Source organism: Lepidochelys olivacea (assembly GCF_965140295.1).
Source record: "Lepidochelys olivacea isolate rLepOli2 genome assembly, chromosome: 7".
NCBI classification, from domain to species: domain Eukaryota; kingdom Metazoa; phylum Chordata; order Testudines; family Cheloniidae; genus Lepidochelys; species Lepidochelys olivacea.
This window is the reverse complement of record NC_140417.1, coordinates 79,038,440-79,061,626: the sequence shown is the minus strand read 5'-3', so window position 1 is coordinate 79,061,626 and position 23,187 is coordinate 79,038,440. Positions and strand designations below refer to the sequence as shown.

Sequence of the window (23,187 nt, the reverse complement as noted above, 5' to 3'; positions counted from 1 at the left end):
TACCTTTTTCAGAGGACTCCTTAAGGTGTAATGCTCCTGTGTGTACAAGTGGCCTCTTTCCCCAGAGGCTCCAGATGCATGGCTCAAGCTGACTACCTGCGGCTGGAACCAAGCGGAACCAGCCAGAGCTCAACTTGCTCAACTCCCCATGTGCCAACGGGCCCAGCCCCACTAAGCCATGGCAGGGGCAGCACAGGAGGAAACATGTTGCAGCTGCCTCCCAGTGCTGCTTCCCACCAGGCAACTACAGCCATAAATGTGGTCTGGGAAGGCAAGGGTGGGGCACTGCCTGGAGTCACCTTGCTCTTCATATGCCTCCTTATGCCCTAGTATGTGAGGGAGAGGAGTATGCTGTCTGAGGAAGTTGACAGATCTGTGACTTCTGAATTTGCATGTAAAATTATCGGATATGAAATAAAACTTGGGGGGCAAGTGCCCTCCCCCCCTCTGTAAATGGTGCCCCTACATAAAAGCAGCTTCAAAAGAAAAAGGAGTAGGAATGAAAGGCTTTAAGTATGTTAGTTAAAATGACGTTTAATTCAAAAAAATCCACTTGAATATCCTAATTGATAGAATACCTGAGTAGACTTGCAGTTTAAAAACCAAAAAAACCCCAACCCTGACATTTCCTCATCAGATAACTACTCATTTTGTTTACACACTTAAAAATGTTTTACCTATTTCAAGTCCACATTAATGGAACAACAAGCTTTTATGCACACAATAGCGTCCTCTCTCTCTCAAATTAGGCACTCCAAAAATATTAAGTGACAATTTAACCATACATCAAACATTCTTTAAGGAGCTCCCTACAGTTAGTGTGTGGTTTCAGATGAGGAATTTATAATAAAAGTACAAACAAGTTAGTTTCTAGTAAGTCTGCAGTTTATTTTACATTGTTTTTAAAAGTCATACTTACGGTAACATACGCATTGCATCCTGCTCAGAAAGTAGAATTTACAAAAGAATTTCAAGAGAAGTGGATTAGTGTTTAAAAAGCGCTCTAGAATACAAATATGTAAACAAGTTGACAGTAATTTAATTTTACAATAAAAAAAGTTAAAGCTTTTATTTCATGATTTTTAAAGCTACTATCTTTAGTCTCAATGCAGACTAATTTGGGGGTTCTTGTAGCATTGCAGAATGCAAGTTCTTGAAAATGTTACAATATTCCCTTCACAAACATGCATCCTTTACAGAAAAAATATTTTCAAAAAATACTGAAGTCCCAACTGATAAAATCAAAATAAAAAAATATAAAATGCATCTAGTCATGAAATCACTGCTAAATACTTTAACATTTACCTTGTCATTCTGTAAACCAAATTTTTCAGTTTTTCCTATAGTGCTTATCAACTTAAGTTCATTTATGTTTGAGATGTTCAAGATATCCGGTCATCTGATAGGCAGGGAAGTAACAAATAAAATAGTCTACACAGGTAATTGCTTTGCTTTCATGGTTTGCATTAAGTTTTTCAAAGACGCTTATCAACAGTTCACTCTTTAGACTTCTATTAGTGTTTGTACATGTGACCAAGATGAATCCATTAAACATTAATACAAAGTTCAAACATTTTCCAAAATGTATGTTGCTTCTCTGGCTAATCTTGTTTCATCTGGTTTTCAAATCTTGCATAAATTGTGATTTTAAGTAACTAACATTACAAATACTGTAGATGGCAGACAAGTCCAGAGTTCCCTGAAAATGCTTTCTTCTTTATACCATATTTGGGTTATTCGGTTTATATATTTTAATTTGCATATTGATAGAATAAAGTGCTAGTTTCCTCAGAAGTGGACTTAGATTTCTCAAAAAATGTTAAATAAAAATGTAATAGCTAGAACTGTACAGATCATGTTCAACATTACTCAAACCAAATCCTCAAGACACTCTGCCACCAATGTTTGAAAGACTGCACAATATTTCAGATAATTGGTTGACACAGTTTATCTAGCATGGTAACAGGACAGCCAATAAATAGGTATAGTTTGGTTAAACAATGACTAACAGGACAACGAGCCTACACTTTTGAAGAGTGTAAACTCAAGGAGTGAGAAATTTACCACTGAGTCATGATTAAAAAAAGATTAATTTAACAGAGAAAAGCATAGGCTGTCAGGAATGACTAGGTAGTAAAAGCTGTTAGATTGAAAAACAGTCCGACAAGAAACAGTCTGAAACAATTAAAATTAGATAGAACAGCATGCAAATACCTTAATTAACATGGGGCTAAGGTTGCCAGCATCCCCATCCTGTAATTCTCATCCCCTTCCAGGATAATTTAATTTCCAGAACTCAAACACTGGAAAACCAGGAATGCAGACAATCGGCTTCTGTTCAGCAGCACAGCACAATGAGTTACTCAGGACACATCTGCACTACAGACTTAAGTTGACCAAAGTCTGTAAGTTGACTTAACATAGAAAAATTACCATGGTGGCTGATGTCCACACTACCCTCCTTCTGTCAGTGGTGCGCACCTTCACTTGGAGCACTTCCACCAACTGAAGAGGGGCAGTGTGGGGAGCTGAGCCAGGGAGCCTAGCTGCCCCCGGGCTCTCAGCTGGGAGCAGGGAGCAGCTGCCCAGCTTTTCGCCTATCCGCTCACGACTGAGAGCCGGGGCCAGGCTTCTTCGCTCCCTGAGTGGGGAGCAGGGAGGCCCAGGCAAGAGCCAGGCTTTCTTGTCAATTTTCACGGCCCAGCATGGAGCCATGAAATTGACAAGACAGCCAACAGCACATGTAAGTAATCCAGTGTCTACACAGGGATTGTGTTGCCCTAACTACACGGACATAAGTGCTATGCCTCTCATGGAGGTGGTATTATTATGTCAGTGTTGTAGGGCACTTACATCGGCGGAACAGGGCTGTAGCGTGTACACTGACATAATTAGGTTGATGTAAGCTGCCTTAGGTCGAATTAACTGTATAACATAGCCCAGGCCTCAGATGAGCAAACCCCACATCACTCTGCGTTGAGTGAGACTATGAACACAGCTAAAGTACCTTCTTACTGAAGTGCTAAACACAAAATGCTCATTCAGTGGTGTAGTGCTAATCAAGTTCTGTTGCAAGTGCAATATGTTATTAAAGTATTTAAATAAGAGGAAGCAAATATGGTAGAAAAGTGATTGAGCCATACTAAGAAAGAGGAGTGAGTAGCAAAACACTGAGAATGGGATGAGAGGCAAAAAAAGAAAGTGTACCCCCACTACATTTTGTATCTTCAATGGAATAATTATTGGGCCACAAGACCACTTTATTATAATATAAATGTCTGGCTAAATCCTTTTATGGTTGAGATTTTCAAACCAATGTGTCTAAACGTCTGTAGAGATACCTGAATTACAGAAGAAATGCTGCAAAAATGATCTGTGAAGTTACTGAGCTTGGCAAGTCAAGTAAGCCACAGAGAAACCAACTTTAATGGTACCATGTGTAACAAACTATGTGTCATGCATATGGCTGTGCAATTGTGTTTCAGAGTCTAAGCTTTGATTTAAAAAAGTCTCTAGCCCTTAAAATCGCGAAGATCCTTAAAATGTGAAGAGGATGTGAACTGATGGAGTAATTATGTGTGCGTAGGGAGACCACCTGAAACTTCAAATTTGAAAAGTGAGAATGCCAGCAGCTGTCCCAAAAGATGCTCGCACTAGTGGAGCTGCTCTGCTGGCAGTTACAGTAGGAATAAGAAAAATTCTAGCTAAAACAAGTAGACTGCACTGGGCCAGTAGAGGGGGTTGCTACTGAATGGGGGAGTGAGGGGTTCCAGAAAGAAATGTGATTTTACTGCCCTCTTACAGTCTCTACTTGCTGTATTTCTCTCGTATCTGGGAGAAGGTGCAGGGCAGGAAGTTTTTGGAAGTGATCCTATGACATACCTTCCTTTAAATTGAGAGTGACACTTCTGTCAACACTCAATACATTTTAAATTCCATTTAATTTTTAAACATAGTATTTTCCTTCCATCCCTACTGGCTACAGAGATATTTGTATAAAAAACTCACAATAGTATTTTCCTTCCATCCCTATTGGTTAGAGATATTTGTATAAAAGATTTTTAAAATTAAATAAAATCATGATGTCAATTGGGTTACAACATTCCTGACTGAATCAGCAAGAAGACAGTCTTGAAAAGAGCTATTTATACACAAATATCTTAATAACTTCAGGAATAATGAAAAGTATATATCTTAAACATTTGTCAGAACTCAAGTTTGATATCTAAAAGCTATTCTGAAAAAGAATATTGTAAAATAAGCCTTAGCAAAAACCTATAATCTAGGGCCTGAACAGTCCATCAGATGTGACTGCATTACTCCCATTCATTTCAATGGCAGTTGTACCACACAACTGATAAGTTGATCATATCCCCGATATCTAGCAGATGCTGCAAATTTGTATCTACCACAATTTAAAATTGAGAACTGGCTATTAGTCATAAATCACTTTACATCTGAATGTGCTGGAGAAAGTACTCCTCCTAAAACACAAAAGGCACCTGATGAAATTCTTTAAAGGTTAGTAGCAGTTATCTACAGCATCTTCCGTGTGCTTAAGTAACCAAGAGTAAGATGTGGTAATACAAGGATTAAATTGCTGCCATTTAAAAATACATTGGTGAAATCTGATTTTTTTTTTAAATCACTAACATTACATGGTTACTGTTTTACAGCTGTAGAAATATGCAAAACTGTTGTACAGATATCAAAGTGCACCTATTAATATTTAAAATATTAGGAAATAAGGTGTAAAAAGTTCTTTTAAGGACATACCAAATATAATTGGCCTTTCCTTTTTCCTTTCCCCACCTTCATTCAACTGTCCTCTAAAACTGTACATTTTTACACAATTATGAAAGCTTTTTCAGGAATCCTGGTTTAGAAACAAATTCAAGTATACCTATTTTTGCATTGTAAACTAGGAAACACTATGGGCTTAAGTTTTGTAAGAGCTAAACACCATAAAGTTCAACTGATGTTAATGGAATTTGCAGCTGTTCAGTTACCTTTGAGAAAAATCAGGCTTTGTTTCTGGCATTCATTAAATTCTTACAAAGTTTAATGAGTGCAGAAACCTAGGATTTTTCCTAGCCACATTTAACTATCAAGTCAAAATGATCATAGAATCATCGAATCTCAGGGTTGGAAGGGACCTCAGGAGGTCATCTAGTCCAACCCCCTGCTCAAAGCAGGACCAATCCCCAATTTTTGCCCCAGATCCCTAAATGGCCCCCTCAAGGGCTCACAACCCTGGGTGTAGCAGGCCAATGCTCAAACACTGAGCTATCCCTCCCTCCCATGATAAGCTATTAAAGATTAGAAGCATTTTATACAGCTATTTAGACTGATAAAAATTAGTCCTACCACCATGCTTAAAGTTTTTATATATACACACAAATCCTGAACACATGATGTGCGAAGTAAAGTTACTTGTAGTACAGCAGTTTTGTCTTTAAAGTGTAGTACACTTAAAAATACACCGTAGGCCTCTTCTTTACTTTATATTTTAATGAGCCGTACCGTATCTGAAAGAGAAAGTGGCGTTAGAAATCAAGTGTTACCATTTAAGTTGCATAAAAATTACCAAGACAAAAGGTGATCTTTTTAAAAAAAACAAACATTTGTTATGATTCAACTTCAGCATATTTCAATTCAGTTGCCACAACCAGGTATTAAATAGGATTAGACCACTTGATACAGGACTAGATTAAATAAATTCATCCAGCTATCACAGGGGCGGGCAAACGTTTTGGCCTGATGGCCACATCGGGTTTCCAAAATTGTATGGAGGGCTGGTTAGGGGAGGCTGTCTCCCCGCAAACAGCCAGGTGTGGCCCAGCCCTGGCCTCCTATCTGACCCCCCTGCTTCTCACCCCCTGATGGCTGCCCTGGGACTCCTGCCTCACCCAACCCCCCCGTCCCCTGACAGCCCCCTGGGACCCCTGCTCCATCCACCACCCCTGGACTCCCCATTCCTGACTGCCCCCCCCGGACCCCTGCCCCATCCAACCCCCGTTCCCTGCCCTCTGACCGCCCCGACCCCTATCCACACCCCCGCCCCCTGACCACAGCCCCCAAACTCCCCTGCCCTCTATCCAACCCCCCGGCCCCCTTACCGCACTGCCTGGAGCACTGGTGGCTGGCGGTGCTACAGCCACGCTGCCCAGAGCGCCAGGTCAGGCTGCGGCTCTGCAACTGCGCTGCCCGGCCGCCCAGAGCATTGCGCCGACGGCACAGCGCACTGAGGCTGCGGGGGAAGGGGAACAGCAGGGGAGGGGCCAGGGACTACCCTCGCAGGCCAGGAGCTCAGGCGCCGGGCAGGAGGGTCCCCACAGCCCAGATGTGGCCCGCAGGCCATAGTTTGCCCACTTCTGAGCTATCATGACAGGGACTGAACATGTTACTTGTTAAGATCTTACAGCAGTCATGAAATTCCCAGAGAGTGGTTTACAGAATGTGCCCTTCTGCCCAGGAGCCTCTTGTATGGGATTCTGATAGTACAAAACAGAACTTATATATATATAGGGTTACTAGGAAGTTGTCTGAGGAGGCAGGATGCCAGTACCCAGCTGTTTATCTCGCCTGATTCCACCAATGCTATTACACGCCTTACCCAAGGTTAGGTAGAGGTTGGGGCATAGAGGACTAGCTGATTGAAAGTCAGCAAGACCAAGATACATTGGCAGGCTGGAGAAGTAACCAGAATATATACCCTCTTACTTGTGGTTATGTACTGGCCATCTAATATTAAAATGCATTGCCTGGTGACACTGCTGGACGCTCAGCTGATGTTACATAGCCATCCAGTAGCGAGAATATTTATTTCAGCTACAGCTGGCTTGAAACATGGAGCCATTTGTTTTGTATAAAGAACCTGCTGTTGCCATCCATGCATCTGTTACCTCCAACTCAGATTATTGCAGCAGGCTTTACTTGGAGCTTCATCTTAAATAAACTCAGAAGCTAAAGTGTAAAATGGCATAGTCCATAGCAGCTCACTCGGTAAAAAGGTATTTGGAAACACAATGCCAGTACTCTAGGATCCGCTCTGGCTGCATCTTGATTTCCAGACAGAATTTAGAGTGATGTTCTGAGTTACAAAGCCCTAAATTACCTGGGATGTGTATATGTGAGAGACTGCCTTTCCCCCTTTTGTTCTGGTGCTCGAGCATGAGACGGGGCTGTCAGCCAGGCATTCTCCATGAGGGGCCCTCAGCTTAGAAAGCTACTCTTTCCCTTTCCCACCTCCATTTGCATCTAGAACAGGCCAAAATTTGTTGACCTTCAGGATGTGCTGAAAAACCCAGACTTCTGAATGGCAGAAATGTTGTTGTGAAGAGGGCTGCCATGTGTGTTTACGTTGCAGTATTACTGGTTTGTAATTTGTTTGATGATGCTCCTGGTTTCCCATTGTATCTTTAAATCTGTGTGAAGAACATGTAGAGCCCTACATAGGATCTTTTTTTCCTCTTTGCGTTATAAATCGAAGTACAGTGTTTATTGGCACTTGTTCAAAGTATCCATAGGATACAACAAAAATGTGAATGGTCCTATCCCTTATAGGATCCCTGTATGCATAGTGAGGGGCTGTATTGGTGTATCAACCACACCTCAAGTGAGATGTCATGACAGTAGGCTCCCTCCCTCCAAGCTGTTTCTAGACTCTGGGCCTGTAGTTCCACCATTACTATGATAATTACACATTTGAGAGATGATGCTCAGAGATAAAGAGCTTAATCTCTTTTATTCAATTATATTTATATGTTCAGTAAGTTTTTTCCCTTTGTCTTGTATAGTTGACGAGCTTATTCTTCTCTCGTTTCCCTTTAGAAGACAAACAGGAATGGTAGCTTTTGGGAACGTAAGTACACCTGTTGTGTTCCACATTCCACTTACAATTTAGAACCACCCTATGTCCTTTATAAATAAAATATTCTGATCTCTTGGACTATTATATTTGCAAATTACATTGTCATTAATGGAATGCAATACTTTCAAGTAAAACGCTGCACTTGCCTCTTTATGACCTTTAATACTTTTCACAGATTTCATGCTTTGTGATCGTCGGAGACCCCTCTGAGCAAACATCTCATCTTCTGAATGAGTCCCCTCCATTTCCTCATCTGTTTTATCATCTCCAGAATCTTTTTTCAATGGAATTCTGTAACCTAAAATAAAGCACATCAGGCAAAAGTTTGTATGCCATAAGTCTGTATAAATAGCGGTAGCACAAACTTTAAAGTAAGTATTTGTAGAGAGTGCAAATGAGGACATTCAGGAAAGTTAAAGCTGTTTCTTAACTCAGAGGCTATAAGAGCTTTTCAATTTACTGAATTTTGCTGAAAAAACATGAAAATTTAGTCCATTTTAGCATGTACATTCTTTATTCATCTAAAACACAAATCATAGCTATGTGGAAAATCCATCAATTGTCAATCTGCCATCTGTTTCAAGATAGGAGGGAAAACAAACAGTTACCTACCTTTTCGTTACTGTTGTTCTTTGAGATGTGTTGCTTATATCCATTCCAAGTGGATGTGTGCGTGCCCCTAGCGGTACCAGTCAGGTCAGCTTAGATGTCCCCTGGAGTCACGTTGTCATGGTGCCGCATATAGGTAGGTCCCTGCCAACCTGCTGCCTCCTCAGTTCCTTCTTGTCGGAGGCTCCAACAGAGGGGAAAGCGGGTGGGTCTTGGAATGGAAACAAGCAACATATCTCGAAGAATAACAGTTACAAAAAGGTAAGTGACTGTGTTTTCTTCGAGTGCTGCTTCATGTCGATTCCAAGCAGGTGACTCCCAAGCAGACTGTCAGAGGAGGATCGGAGCTCATGGATTCGCTGAAAAAGTACCCTTCTGACAAAAACGGAATCATCCCTGGCATGCTGGATGAAAGCTGTATCCTCCCTGGGATGCTGGCATAATGCAAAGTGAATGTGTGGATTGACGGCCAGGTTGCTGCCCTGCACATCTCCTGCATAGAGACTTATGCCAGGAATGCGGCCGAGGAGGCCTGCATCCTTGTGGAATGCGCTGTTAGCGCTGGGACTGGCACTTTCACCAGGTCTTAAGCTCAAATGCAGAACGTGATCCATGATGAAATTCTTTGGGATGATACAGGGAGACCCTTCATCCTGTCTGCTAGAGCGGCCAAGAGCTGGTTAGACTTTTGGAACTGTTGGGTCCTTTCAGCATAGAAAGCCAGTGCCTGCCTGACATCCAGAGAGTAGAGCCTTTGTTCCCAACTGTAAGCATGTAAAACACTGGGAGGAAGATGTCCTGACTTGCGTGAAACTGAGGTACTACTTTTGGCAGGAAGGCTGGGTGAGGCCGCAACTAGATCTTGTCTTTATAGAATGCCATATATGGAGGCTCGAATGTCAAGGCCTTGAGCTCAGACACCCTCCTGGCTGAAGTTATCACAATCAGGAATGCTACTTTCCACAAGGAGGTAGAGGAGCGAGCATGTTGCTAAGGGCTCAAAGGGAGGTCCCATTAATCTGGAGAGCACCAAGTTAAGGTCCCATATTGATATCAGATGGAAGACTGGAGCATATAACCTGTCTAGGCCCTTGAGAAAATGACCTACCATCGGACCTATCAAAGATCGATCAACCGTCCACCCCGGGTGGAACTCCGAGATGGCTGCCAGATGAACCTTTAAGGATGACACCAGACCTGACTGCTTCAAGTACAACAGACAGTCCAAGATGAAGGGTATTGATGCTTGAATCGGAGATGTGCCCTTTTGTGTCACACAAATCGAAAATCTCTTCCACTTGGCTAAGTAGCTCTAATAGACAGCTTTTGGCTGCCAAGTAGGACCTCCCTGACAGATGCTGAGCATGCCAACTCCATGTGGTTTAGCCAGGAAACTTCCACGCTGTGAGGTGGAGAAACTTGAGGTCGGGACACTGGAGGCAACTGTGGTCTTGAGTGATAAGGTCCAGCACCTATGGCAGGGTGATCGGAGAGGCTACTGACAGTTCCAAGAGTACACCAGTGTTGGAAGGGCCAGGCCAGTGCTATCAGGATGACTGATGCTGTCTCTTCTGACCTGGAGCAGGATCTTGTGAACGAGCGTGTGTGGCGGAAGACATGCATAGAACAGACAGTCCTTCCACGGTGTCCGCATTTGAGCCTAGGCTGTGATTCAGGAAGGAGCAAAACTGCTGACACTTCCTGTTCAGTTTCATCGCAAACAGGTCCACCTGAGGAATTCCCCACCATTGGAAGATGCTGTTCACAATGTCCGGGCGAATCAACCACTTTTGGCTTTGGAAGGATCTGCTGAGGTGGTCCATCAGCTCATTCTAGGATCCCCGAAGTTAAGACACCTCTAGGTGTATTGAGTGAGCTATGCAGAAGTCCCATAGCCGAGGGCTTCCTGACATAAGGGAGGAGAGAGCTCCACCCTGTCTCTTTTATATAAAACAAAGATCGGTGTTGTATTGTCCATCATAACTGATACACACTTGCCCTCCAGGTGGGATTGGAAGGTTTGATAGGCTAAGCAAACCGGTCTCAGCTCTCTGACATTGATATGGAGTGAGTTCTTCTTGGGACCAGAAGCCTTGTGTCCTGAGGGCCCCTAGATGCACATCCCATCCCAACATTGAAGCATCCGTGGCCAGCGACATTGATGGTTACCACCTGGAGAAGGGCACTCCTGCACAACTGCCTGAGGGTTGAGCCACCACTGGACGGATTTAACAACCTGAGTAGAAAGCGAGACTACCCTGTCCAAGCTGTCCCTGCTTGGACAGCATACTGAAGCCAGCCATATGTGCAAGTGGCCATGTTACTGAGCAGCTTCAAGCAGCTCGGTGCTGTCGTGGTGGGGAAAACGCTGAGTCTGATGGGACACATGAAAGCACAACTCTGGCAGGAATGCCCTGGCTTGGGTGGAGTCTAGGCCTGCTCCTATAAACTCTATCCTTTGGTTTGGGGATAGGGTGTACTTGGGCATATCAAGCAATAAACCCAGACATTTGAAGGTCAGTTGCATCAGATGTACATGTGCCTCTACTTGAGCCCTGATGTGGCCCTTGACAAGCCAGTCAATGAGACACAGGAACACCTGTACCTGCCGTCTTCTCAGGAAGGCGGCCACGACTGTCACACATTTGGTGAACACCTGAGGGGCCACTGACAGGCCGAAGGGAAGGACTGTAAACTGTACGATTCACTACAAACCTGAGAAAGTCTCTGAGATGGGACTATCGATACGTGCAAGTATGTGTCCTTCAAGTTCAGGGTGGCATACCAGCCCCCTGGATCCGGGGAGGGGATGATGGTAGCCAAAGAGATCATGCTGAACTTCCATTTCTTCATGAATCTGTCGAGAATGGGTCTCAGACCTTCTTTGGCTTTGGGGTTCAAGAAATATTGGGAGTAAAAACCCTTGCCCCTTAGGTCCTGAAGGACCTCCTCTACCACTCCTGAGACTGGGAGCCTTTGCACCTCCTGCATGAGATTGTTTGTGAGAAGAGTCCCTGAAGAGGGACATGGAAGGGGGATGGGAAGGAGGAGAGAAGCAGAATTGGAGAGAATAGCCCATGTCTACCGTGCAGAGAAAACTCAGCATTCTGAGGTTATCTGGACCCACACAGGATAGAAGTGGGATAGACTGTTCAGAAAACAGGGAGAAGGATCCAGTGACTGGACTGGTGCATCGCCCCTGGGCACACCATCAAAGAGGCATGCTTGGAACCGGACAACTGCCTCTTCAAGCCCTGGCCTTGATTGATCTGTTATTCCTTCCCTGCTTCCTGGAGAAGTCCTGCTTAGGCTGGGGAGGACAGGAATGCGGGGGAGGTTGGGCCTTAACATGCTTTCTCTGGGTAGCCGGGGTATGCAGTCCCAGGGATTTAAATGTTACCCTTGCATCCTTTAGGCTATGGAGTTTGGAGTCCTTCTGCTCCGAAAACAACCCTGAGCCATCAAAAGAACAGGTCTTGGATTGTCTGGGGAACCTTTGGGGGGAGGCCTGACAGCTGAAGCCACAAACTTCTCATGGCTATGGCGGAGGACATGATTCACGTGGCTGAGTCAGTTGCATACAGGGAGACCTGCAATGAGGTCCTTGCCCCTGACTTGCTCTCCTCCACTGCAGCTGCAAACTCTGTTCTAGAGTCTGTAGGGCTCAGCTCCTTAAACTTCGTCATGCTATCCTATGAATTGAAATTCTAGCAGCTCAAGGTTGCTTGCTGGTTAGCAATCTGAAGCTGGAGCCCGCACTCCCACCCCTGGTGGAGTACACCTTTCTGCTGAAGAGGTCCAGCTTCTTCGAGTCCTTGGATTTTGGAATTGGGCCCTGCTGCCCCTATCTTTCTCTCATTCGCAGCTGCTACCACCAGTGACCTCAGCTGTTGATGAATAAAAAGGTATTCATACTCTTTTGAAAGTACAAAAGATTTCCTTTCTATCCATTTAGCTGTACGTGGGATAGAGGCATGAGTCTGCCACAAGGTCTTAGTGGTGGCCTGGATAGTTTTTATGAGGAGTAATGCCACTCTTGAGGGCCCCTTGGTGCTAAGACGTTCACCATGGGGTCCACTGACTTGACCACTTCCTCGGCCTGGAGACCCATGTTTTGGGCCACCCTGTGCAACAGCTCCATGGGCTCGATTGTCAATGGGGGTGGGCGAGTAGCGCAAAAAGACCACCACCTCTCCACTGCCTCATCGGCAGGACGATGACAAGGATGTCCTGGGCATTACCGGGCCCTTCTGACCCCCAGCTTTCATCCTGCACAGTGCTCTGTTTGGTGCCGGGAATGGTCTCAGTGCCGGCATCTGCACAGGCATCTTCTTCAAGGTCCAAAGCTGTCTTTGTGCCTCATGGTAGGAGAAGGTCCCGGGGCAGTTAAAGGGCATGCCCTTCTGAAGCGACAGACTGGGAGCCCCTGGAATACGTACCCTGGGCCTGATGGTATGCCCACGGGGTCCAGAATGGCCATTCCTTGGGCCTCTGCCACTGCACCGGCCACGGTACCATGGTGGGTGGCTTGACCTTCCTATAGTGGCGCCATTCTGAACTTTGCTGGCCACGCCTTGAGTATTAAGACTCTGCCTCGGAGTCCAGTGAGTGACTCCAAGCACAGACACCACAGCGGTGCCAAGTGGGACAGTGCTGGGGAACGGTGCTGGGGGGCAGGAACAGGAAAGAAGGCGTGCGGTGCTCCATCACTGCTGGCTTGCCCCTGGATGGCGCCATACCTTGTGGTGCCAGAGGTCTTTCTCACCTGGCAGGGGACGGTGGTGCCATCATGGCCGCCTCGAATGTGTCTGGGGTGGAAGGGAGCTCCAACTCCTCCACCTGGCACTCCCTAACAGGAGAGTCCACTGGTGCAAAACTCTACGGACCCCTTCTTGTGCCTCTGGTCAATGCCAACTGTATATGTGGACTTCGGTGCCAGGGAGTGACAGTGATGAGAGTCTCTATGCGTAGAGTCCTTCCTCAGTGCTGTAGCGCCTCTAACAGAGGCCAGTGCACTATGCACAGAGGTGCTGGGTGCCGTGTCCTGCTAGCCTGGAGCCGGTTGGGGACAGAGGGCTGACTCCATGATGAATTGTTTGAGCCTGAAGTCCCTTTCTTTTTCAGTTCCAGGGTGGAATCCTTTGCAGATCCTGCAATGATTTGTTTGATGGGATTCCCCAAGGCACTTCAGGCAGGAATCATGGGGATCACCCTTTGGCATAGGTTTGTGGGAGGTCCTGCACAGTTTAAACCAGGGTTCTCACACTCAATTTATCTTAGGACCAGTGCCAGTCCTCAAACCTTTGCAGAGGGCCAATAATGTCACTCATGCTGCCCAGAACCTGCCCCACAAAACTCCATTCCCCCACAAACTCTGCCCCCAACCTGCCTATGGCTTTAGGAGGGAGTTTGGATGAGGGAGGAGGTCTGGGGTAGGGGATTGGGGTGCAGGCTCTAGGACGGAGTTGGTGCAGAAGGGGTGAGAGGTTGGGCTCTGGGAGGGAGTTTGGATGGGGGAGGGTCTGGGGTGCAGACTCTGGGATGGAGTTTGGGTACTGGGTGCAGGCTCTGGGAGTTTGGGGGGAGGTGTGGAGAGGGGGTGGGGACAGACTGGGAGAGAGTTGGGACAGGAGGGGGTATGTCAGGAGGGGTGGGGTGCAGACTCTGGGAAGGGGTCGGGGGTGCGGCACTTACTTGGGGCTCCAAGACGGGGCGGGCCGGGGGGCCTCCATGTGCTGCTTCCCCAGGCACTGCCCCCGCAGCTTCCCATTGGTCGCAGGAGTGCTCAGGGCAGGGGCAGCACACAGAGGCAGAGCCCCGCCCCACCCCGGGGCCACGGGGTGGGCCAAGAGCCACATGGAGCGAGCAGGAAGAAGCTGCTCAGCTCCGCTGTGCGGCCGATGGTGGGCGGGGCCCCGGGCCATTGTAAATGGCCCAGGGGACACGCCGGGGGTGGGGTGGGGGGGCGCGCGCAGAAGGCAGGGCCAAGGGATAGATTTGACCCCAAAATTGCTGGATCCTCGCGGGCCACATCGGAGAGAGTCTCGGGCTGCAGATGGCCCGTGGACTTGGAGTTTGAGACCCCTGTTTAAACCCTTGGGATCGAGACATACCCTGAACTCCAAGAAGGGAAACTCCCCCCTGAAAATTGGGGGAGGCGAACACAAACTAACTATAACTAATACTAAACTATTTAACGATTTACAGGTTTGGGAGATAAGAGAAATCACTAGAGAACTGCTTGCTGAAGCAAGAGAAACAGGTCCAACGACAGTCACTGGCGGTGGAACTGAGGATGTGGAGGGTTGGTATTGGACTTCTGTGCGGCGCCATGAAGGAGCAACTCCAGGGGGTGCCTCAGCTGACCCAACGGGTACCTTCTGATGACTGTGTATGTGGCATGCGCACACCTACTTGGAATTGACATGAACAGCACTTGAACATACATACATTTTTGGTTAACTGCACTGTTCTTGAGGGTTTAAGAAGGCTTACTTTTTAAATATATGTACTCAACCTTACTGATGTTTTGTATTTGGGAATATATATTTAAAAGAACAACCCACATCACTAGCCTTCCTACCCCAGTATTAAGGGATTTGCAGTTCGAGATCACCTTATAAGATTTAGAACAGGCAAGCTCCTAATACAAATCATTTTTCAAATTTCTGTGCATAGAGGTAAGTGCAAGACATCCTTATCTCTATAAACACAGTGCCAAAACTTGTTTCCACTCAGGTATAGTATCTCCTGTTAGCTACAGAAATAGGATCAAAACTTCTTTAAGAAAAGGAACTCCTGTTTAAGCATTGAGGAAAAGGACAACAGGTCCTTTTGCATGCAGAGTGCAAATTATGACTGTACCTACCCTAAATTTAACTGAGTTATTAAGATTTTCACCAGAGGACGCAGCTGTTTCCAATATACAATTTCAAAGCTTAGCTACGACCTTTCTGAAACATTTTATTTTGTATCTAGAAATAGAAAATACATATAAAATGCAAAAAACAAACAAGTAGATTACTAAATGGATCAAGTTTAACAAGACTAAATATTTTACGATTTAATAATACAGATAATTTAGATGAAACTAATTTGTATTAGGATAAATGTTCATTTACTCAAACAGGAATGTCAGTAGATCATTGTCAAACAATTCAACAGATAATGTATTAGTTATCTAGAAACACCATGTACATAGCAGCTGCATCACCTGTAATACAACCATATGTACACATACAATAGGAATTTGTAGGCTTTTCCACTGACCAACTCTCATATTTTATTTAGATGACGGTCTCTATGCCAGGCACTTCCTGGGAATTGATCCTCAGCTCAAGCTAATGTTATCACCTGCTCCAGATAGCTCTTAATCCTCAGGAAATGCCCTGTATGGATATTCTTTAAATAATGAAAGCCTTTTTCATGTAATACTTACCTTCGGCTTTTCAATACTTAAATCAGGGGTAGTCTATTTTGTGTCAAGGTCCAAATTTCTTGGTCAAAGATATAGTCAAGGTCTAGCCTCCAGAGAAAAATAATAATAATCATAATAATAAACCAACACTAATGATAAGTAAATAAAAGATTTTGGGGTCCTTTCAAAAGCGTCTGGCGGTCCGGATTTGGCCCACAGTCTGCCTATTGACTACCCCCAACTTAAATGAAACAGAAAGGAGGAAAATAAAGCAGAACTATTCCTTTGTAAGAGGCAGCAGCTATTTTATAATTTTAGTCAGACTTCAGCTATAAGTAAGGCTACAATTATGTCACGAAGTCATGGAATCCGTAATTTCCACTGTCCTCTGTAATATTTTCTGCCCCGGGGCTGGAGCTCCCAGCCACCTCCTCAGCTCTCACCCCCAGCCCTGGTGGGGATCCCGCAGCAGCCCGGCCGCAACAGGGGGACCCTGCAGCTCCTAGCTGCCCTGAGGGCAAGGGGACTCCACAGCAGCCCAGCCCCACAGGGAGGGGACCCCAGAGCTCCCAAGCACCAGAGAGGTGGGGGACCCAGGAGCCCCAGCAGCACTGTGTGCTGAACCCGCCTACCTGTTTTGTCAGGGATATTTTTAGTGAAAGTCAGAACAGGTCACGGGCTCCCGTGAATTTTTGTTTATTGCCTGTTACCTGTCCAGGACTTCTACTAAAAATATCCATGGCAAAAACTTAGCTATAAGGGATGATTTCTACCCTTCTGAACTTTTTCATTTTCTTTAAAGTAGCGCAGAGATTCATAAGTGCTATTCATTAATAATGGAAGTTGTGATACCTTCCAGAAACTTTACTATTTAATCTACAGTGTCAAAAAATTCTGGAAAACCACCTGTTAACTTGTGCATTTGCACTTAAGATACAGCACAGAAACTGAAATGCTGTGTCACTAAGTACTATTCTTCACTCCCAAATTTTAATTTTCCTATGGCAGCTCCTCAATGGACTAAAATTACTTTTGTTGCTACAAGCATGTTCACTTTTTAACCATCTTTTTAAAAAGCCTGTTACATTCACCCTTTTTTCATTAGTTTGTTCTCTTCCGATTTACTTAATTGCCACAACTTTTCACATGTTCCATGACATCAATAGTGACAATTATGGGTAGCATCCAATAAATCTGACTTGCACGTCAGCATTTCTTTTACTTATTTATTTAAGTTAGCAACACAAACCACAGACTCAACAAGATAGATAGCAAATAGATTATCCTCATATCTCCCCCAGTAGAGCCACGAAGGGAAAAGAACCACCAAGAAAAAAGAGTTCAGAAGCTCAGTTTTGATGGATATAATCCTAGTTGAAAACACTGCATATCAAGCCAGATCTATTCAAATTTGCAGGAAGAGATTGGGGTTTTTTCCACCACAAATATTTAAGAGAATAAAAAAGTTCTGCTCTTTCCACTTCCTGGCTTTTACATATCAGAATTTAACAACATGAGTACCCCAAAACTTTAACAAGATACATACCCAGAGACTCATTGACAGAACTTTTCGTTTTCTTTTTGATTTCAGGTAAAGTCTGATAGGATCTTTGTCCCACTGGCTCATCTCCTTGAATAGCTGTTAAGTCATGCATACTGAAACTTCTCAACCGTTCAGTTATTGCACCTTGACCCTGGAACACAATGATAGCACTTTTCAAGAAAAAATGGAGAAAACTTTAGATTTGCTCTTCAAATTGAGGTAAGGTTAAGTACATGCTTTCTTGCTGTATTACAAAATTCTCTTAACAGAGACATGCAGTAGATGTTCATTTGTTTTAAGCAGCATTCATGTTTGTGTTTTTTCTTCATGTAAATATTGTGACATACTATGGACACATGGAATATTCAAGACTATCAACTTTATAAATGTTACGTGTGTCTTTATGGGATTGTATTCTGGCTCCACTGGAAAATTACAGGAGCTTCCTGCAGGAACTAAAGTCACAGGGCAAACCCTTAGACAAGGAACAAGTCTGGAGAAGCTTTGCCCTCTAGGGAGATCGTATATACTGGCACGACCTCATTAAACAGGCTGTCAAAGAAATAACAAAAAACTATACAACGTGACCACCCTAACATGGGGAGAGAGGTCATTCCCCTTGATCCAAGAACTGACAGACTTCAGACTGGGCCCAGAGGGGCTGGCCCTCTGAGAGGACCTGAAGTACTTTAAAAATCTGCTAAGGTCCCCATGTGGAAGATGGGTGACACCTGGGAAACCAGACATGCATGTAAGCAGTTTATTATTTTTAAGATGTGTTCTCTACAATGCTTTTGTTCCAAATAAATACTTGGCTTTACAAAGGCTGACTGGTCACAGATTAACTCTGTCATTGCCCCAGAGAGACCAGGACTGTAAGTGCTAAACTAAATACAGACCTGCTGAGATGATCACAGTGAACTGAAGAAACTAAATCCGCAGTCTAGACAGAGAGAGTTGTGGGACTCCGCCCTAAGAAAGATAATGGCTAGAGGCCTGATGCCTAGTGGGGTATCCTGAAGGAGGCCACAAAGGGGTCAGAGGTGCAGTTACCCTGAGAACTGTGACAAGGAGCATTTTGTTCAAGCTTAACATTAGACTATACCTTGTAAAAGGAATTTTTAAAAATCATGAATTAAGTTAGTAGTCCCAATTCCTAATGCTTTTGGACACTGCTTTTTATTTCTGATTTATTTATTCCTTATTCTAGGTGGATTAAAAGAGATTTTTCCCCAAAAAAAGCCTTTAATGCCCAATCCATCAGACAATGTACCACCTAGTACCACTTTTCAAATATATCTGAATGTAGTTGTAATAGCCCTTTAATTAAAATTACCAAAACATATTACATAAAGATGTACTTGTTTCTCCACAGTATGAAAAGTATTTGATACAAATATCAATCAATAAACATGCTGATAAGATACTATACTTTTATCCTATATACACATTAGTGTGTTTTGCCTAGGGTCACCCTTGTGTCTGTGCATTGCAATACAATCTGCAGGCAGTGAATGAGGCAAAGGAGATATATTTTTATCACTGATCAATAAGTAGACCCCAGCTTCAATCACTACACAATACCCAATCTTTGCAGTGAGGGACCCAAAATGAAGAACAGGCCCACACGAACACCCACTTACAATCTAAACTCTTCCACTAAGCATTACCTAATTATTTCTGTGGAACTAATATAATATATGACGATGAAATGGACTACTGTAATGCACATGCACAGAGAAGAATTAGAGTTGCAATCCTAGTATTTAATGTTTCCCAATTTTAGTAATCTACTTTGCTGCTATATTTTTCAGTGTAGGTTTTGCATAGAACTTTTAAGTTTATTTTCAAGAGAACATAGAAAAAGCAGAAGTGTTTGGCAGAGAGGAAGGTAATGCTGTGTCCTATGAAAGCTGTGCACTCAGTGAGACAAGGGCTCTTGTGGAGCACTGCCTCACTCAATGTGCATATAAAAGATGATACAAAATGGCTCCATCAGGGCTCCTTCATCCCATACCCTCCAAGATTGAAAATGTCAATCAACTTTGTTCTGCAGATAGCAAATAAAACATTGAAAATCTTTTTTTGTTGTTGTTAAATGAATAGGTCTTGCAAATCCTTAATTACATTTTACGGAACACAGAGGATGAAACTGGAATAACTTTCATATACTATTGGAAAAAAGTGACTGTGACTTACTACACACGTTCACTGTGTGAAGCACAACAGGTCCCTATCCTGATTGGGGCCTCTAGGCACTGCTGCTAATGAACAATAATGAAGGAGCTACTGAAGAAACAATTCCATGGCAGGCCAATATTATTCTTCATATCATGATACAATGGAACCCAAAATGACAGCCAAAAAGCCACTTCTAATTACTAGAATTTAAAGGTCACAAAATGATAAAAGATATTTAATAGAAAAATATTTTTTAAATAACGCATTCATCAGGATCAAGTCTTTTCTCTCTCTGCAGCTCGAATTTCCACAGGAACATTAGTTTACTACATGATGAAATACTCTTAAATCCAATTCTCAACTACACACACACCTGTGACTTAGTTGATAATTTGTTAAACTCTCACTAATTATCTTCCAGCATGGCACTTCCCACTACGCTGCCCAAAAAGCATAACACCCCTCTTCAGGTCTCAGACACCATGATTTTGTAACAGTGGCCTGGCTAATGTATTCAAAGGCAACAGGAAGCCTTTAACCAGCTCCAGGAGCTGAGCTCCCTGAGTATCCGCAGCTGTGCTGTTTTGCCAGTCTACACCTCTGACTCCTCCTGCTCCCTAATTCTGGCTCTCTGACTCCCTGGTGCTTGGTCCATGGAACACTGCAGGGAGAATATACTGTAATTAACTCCCTCTCGTGCAAAGTTGGAGAGGAAGAGGCAGCTGCAGGCAAATCCTGGCAGGCCAGGGCAACAAAGGAAAATTTTATCTGCAGCAAATCAATGTATTCCACAGTAAAAGTGCTGCAGTGTAAAGTCCATGGTATCTTGGAAAAATGCCAAATTCTGCAATTTCAGACTCCATGAGCTCCTGATTAAACTACCCCATTCATCTCACATCTCTCACAGCTACTGTTACAGACTCTCTACAGACACAGGCAAATATTGCTGAATCAGTTTACATGGCACATTTTCAAGGCTATCTCCACATAAAGTTTAAAATTCTCTTTTAAATGAATAAAGATTTTTGAAGCACAATTCCACATGAAGGGGTTAATTACACAGTTATGAAATCACTGAAAACCTGGGACACCAAATATACCCACTAAATAAAAGATTAAAATACAAGCCTTGTATTTAGGGCTTCCTCACCACAGTGCACTGCTGCACATATTAACCCATGCTTGTCTTTTGTTTTAATTAGTTTCTTAAAATGTTATGACTGTGTGACACCTTTATGATTCAAAATCCAGGAAGAGAGGTGCAGGCAGAGCTTTGGGTTCAATATCACTATCCATTCCCCGCACACAAGTCGACATGTAACAGCCTCTCAGATGATATATTTAAAATAGCTGACATGTTCTGGTAAAAAGCATGTGGTCACTGCACACAGACTAACTTCCCAAAAACCTGACCAAGGGCACCTCTAGACTAAGAAAATTGACTGTTTTAATTTGTGTTAGCTAATGCAGGTTAACTAACAGTGGTTGAAACATCAATTAGCACCTATTGTAAACAAACAGTGATGTTTAAACACTTGTTAGCTGGTGGTGATTAACCTTGGGGGTTGAGGGGGGTGCATGCCTCAGTATACCTTCATGTTGTTTACTTAAGACGGAAAATGTAGCTGTGTCGTCTAAGCTCTTCCTTGGGACAAAAGCAATAATTTTGTCCAAGGCCTTGTTTTCAGGAAAAATTTTCCCTGAGCTATACAGTGGAAAGAGTAAGCCTATCCCATTAGGCTGAGATTAGTACTGAACAGAAGGAGAGGTGCCTGTGATGTTGCAGCCTTATGTTCCCCTTATCTATGAAAGGCTTTGGCTGCTGGAGTTCTTCACCAAAAGCAGCCCTACTGAAAGGTTAAGTGACCAATCTGGCCTTAAATATCTGATCAGCCAACCGCTGCTTCAGCCAAAGAAGCCTTTCTACTGTTATAAAGGCCACTATGGTTCTCAACATGGTCCTAATGACGTATGTAAAGTCTGACAAAGATGAAACTGCAGACTGATCATAGCAGCCTCTGAGACAGTTTCAATTGTTTAGCCCTCCCAAATGCAGCTGAGTATTCCTCTAAAGCAGGATAAAACAGGATAAAACGTTTAGATAGCCATATCAAAAACTTGGCCAGATAATTCAAAATGATCTCCCTGCATGACCTTGGGCAAGTCACTTATCTCTGTGCCTCAGTTTCCCCGTCTATAAAATGGGATACTGTGAGGGTGAATACATTGAAAATTGTGAGGTGTTCAGATACTAGAGTGATGGAGCCATAAGTACTGAAGATCTCTCTTCAAAAGTAGACTCAACCTTTGTTGATTTGCCCTGAGGTAAGCACCCAATTCAACAGAAATTTTTGTCCACATGATTCTCCAGACTTCTTGAGGGAGGCTATTCTCATTTACCAGCCAAGTGCAACTATCCTTGCATCAGCCTCTGGGGATCAACGTGGGTAGAGGCTGGAAGGCAGATATACTAAATCCACAAATATACAAGAAGTCCACCAAGGCAGAGAGGCAGGCAGGCTCAAGGCCATCTGTAACACCCTGGGTATAGATGTGGAAAACTACAGTGTGGGTTGTCCCAGTCGTAAAATAATTTCTGGAATTGCAAGTCTCCTTCTTCAATGTCAGCTGTTAAAAGGTATTGTTCTCTTCACTTGTTGGAGGCAGAAACAGCTGACTTGGGCAAACTTAGCAAGTCCTTTATATAGTAGGAATGAAGTCTCCAGAAAGAACACATGTGCAATCTCCAAGTGCAAACATGAAGGAATTACACCCAAGCTTTTGGAATGGCATAGGGCATTAAAGAGAGAATTTCTGATATTAATATAGCTTAAGAGTTCTCGGGAGTTTGCTCTCTCTCTCCCTCCTCTTTACAATCACATTGATACTATGACTGTCATTTTTCCCAAGCAACTTATTTGCATTGGATTAATTGTACAGATATTTATGAGGATGCATAACAAAATTAAAAACGGAATAAGTATCCTTCCATTCACAGTTGAATGGCTTTGAAATCCAAACCTCATTGACACTGAGGCAGAAATTATTTGTTACTTCAGAGAGAAAGGAATAGCTGGGTCTGAATGTAACTTCAAATTCTGTATCTTTGAATATTCCTGGCCAGCCAGAAGTAAATCATTGTGATGTAATCATGGCCGGCCGGCCGGCCAGATATTGGAGGGAGGGAAATGACCACAAAGCAGTAGTGTAATACTGCAGGTGGTCATTTTATCTTTTCAGAGTGCACAGTGTGGCAAATTAAAATAGGAGTGTTCTGCTCAAACAGCAATACTAACCTCCTTTTAAAAGAGTTCACATTAGTTAAAAACGACTATTTTTGATATTCCCTCCCAGTCCCCGGTTCCCACTCTGATATTTAGGGCATACTACCATAGGAATATAATTTGTTTAAAATTGTTATGGCTTCATGCATGTAGCATTAATAACTTAAAATGATTAATACATGAGAACAAACAACCACCACCAATATGAAACAAATGTCCAGCAAACATAAGCTCACCATGCACTTTTCTTTATAATTACAATGATCTTTTGAAGACCACT

The 23,187-nt window shown here is 43.6% G+C and overlaps 1 protein-coding gene across 1 annotated transcript in view; it reads right to left on the bottom strand.

Moving 5' to 3' along the window:
- Positions 1 to 1,017: 1,017 nt before the first annotated feature.
- Positions 1,018 to 23,187, bottom strand: part of REEP3 (receptor accessory protein 3) — a 71,649-nt gene continuing 49,479 nt past the window's right edge. Inside the window, exons 6-8 of the mRNA XM_084633949.1 lie at positions 17,446 to 17,593; positions 8,020 to 8,171; positions 1,018 to 5,528 (exon numbers count right to left, since the gene is read on the bottom strand). Of these exons, the coding sequence (XP_084490075.1) occupies positions 5,472 to 5,528; positions 8,020 to 8,171; positions 17,446 to 17,593 (357 nt within the window). The 3' untranslated portion in view covers positions 1,018 to 5,471. The remainder of the gene's footprint in view (positions 5,529 to 8,019; positions 8,172 to 17,445; positions 17,594 to 23,187) is intronic.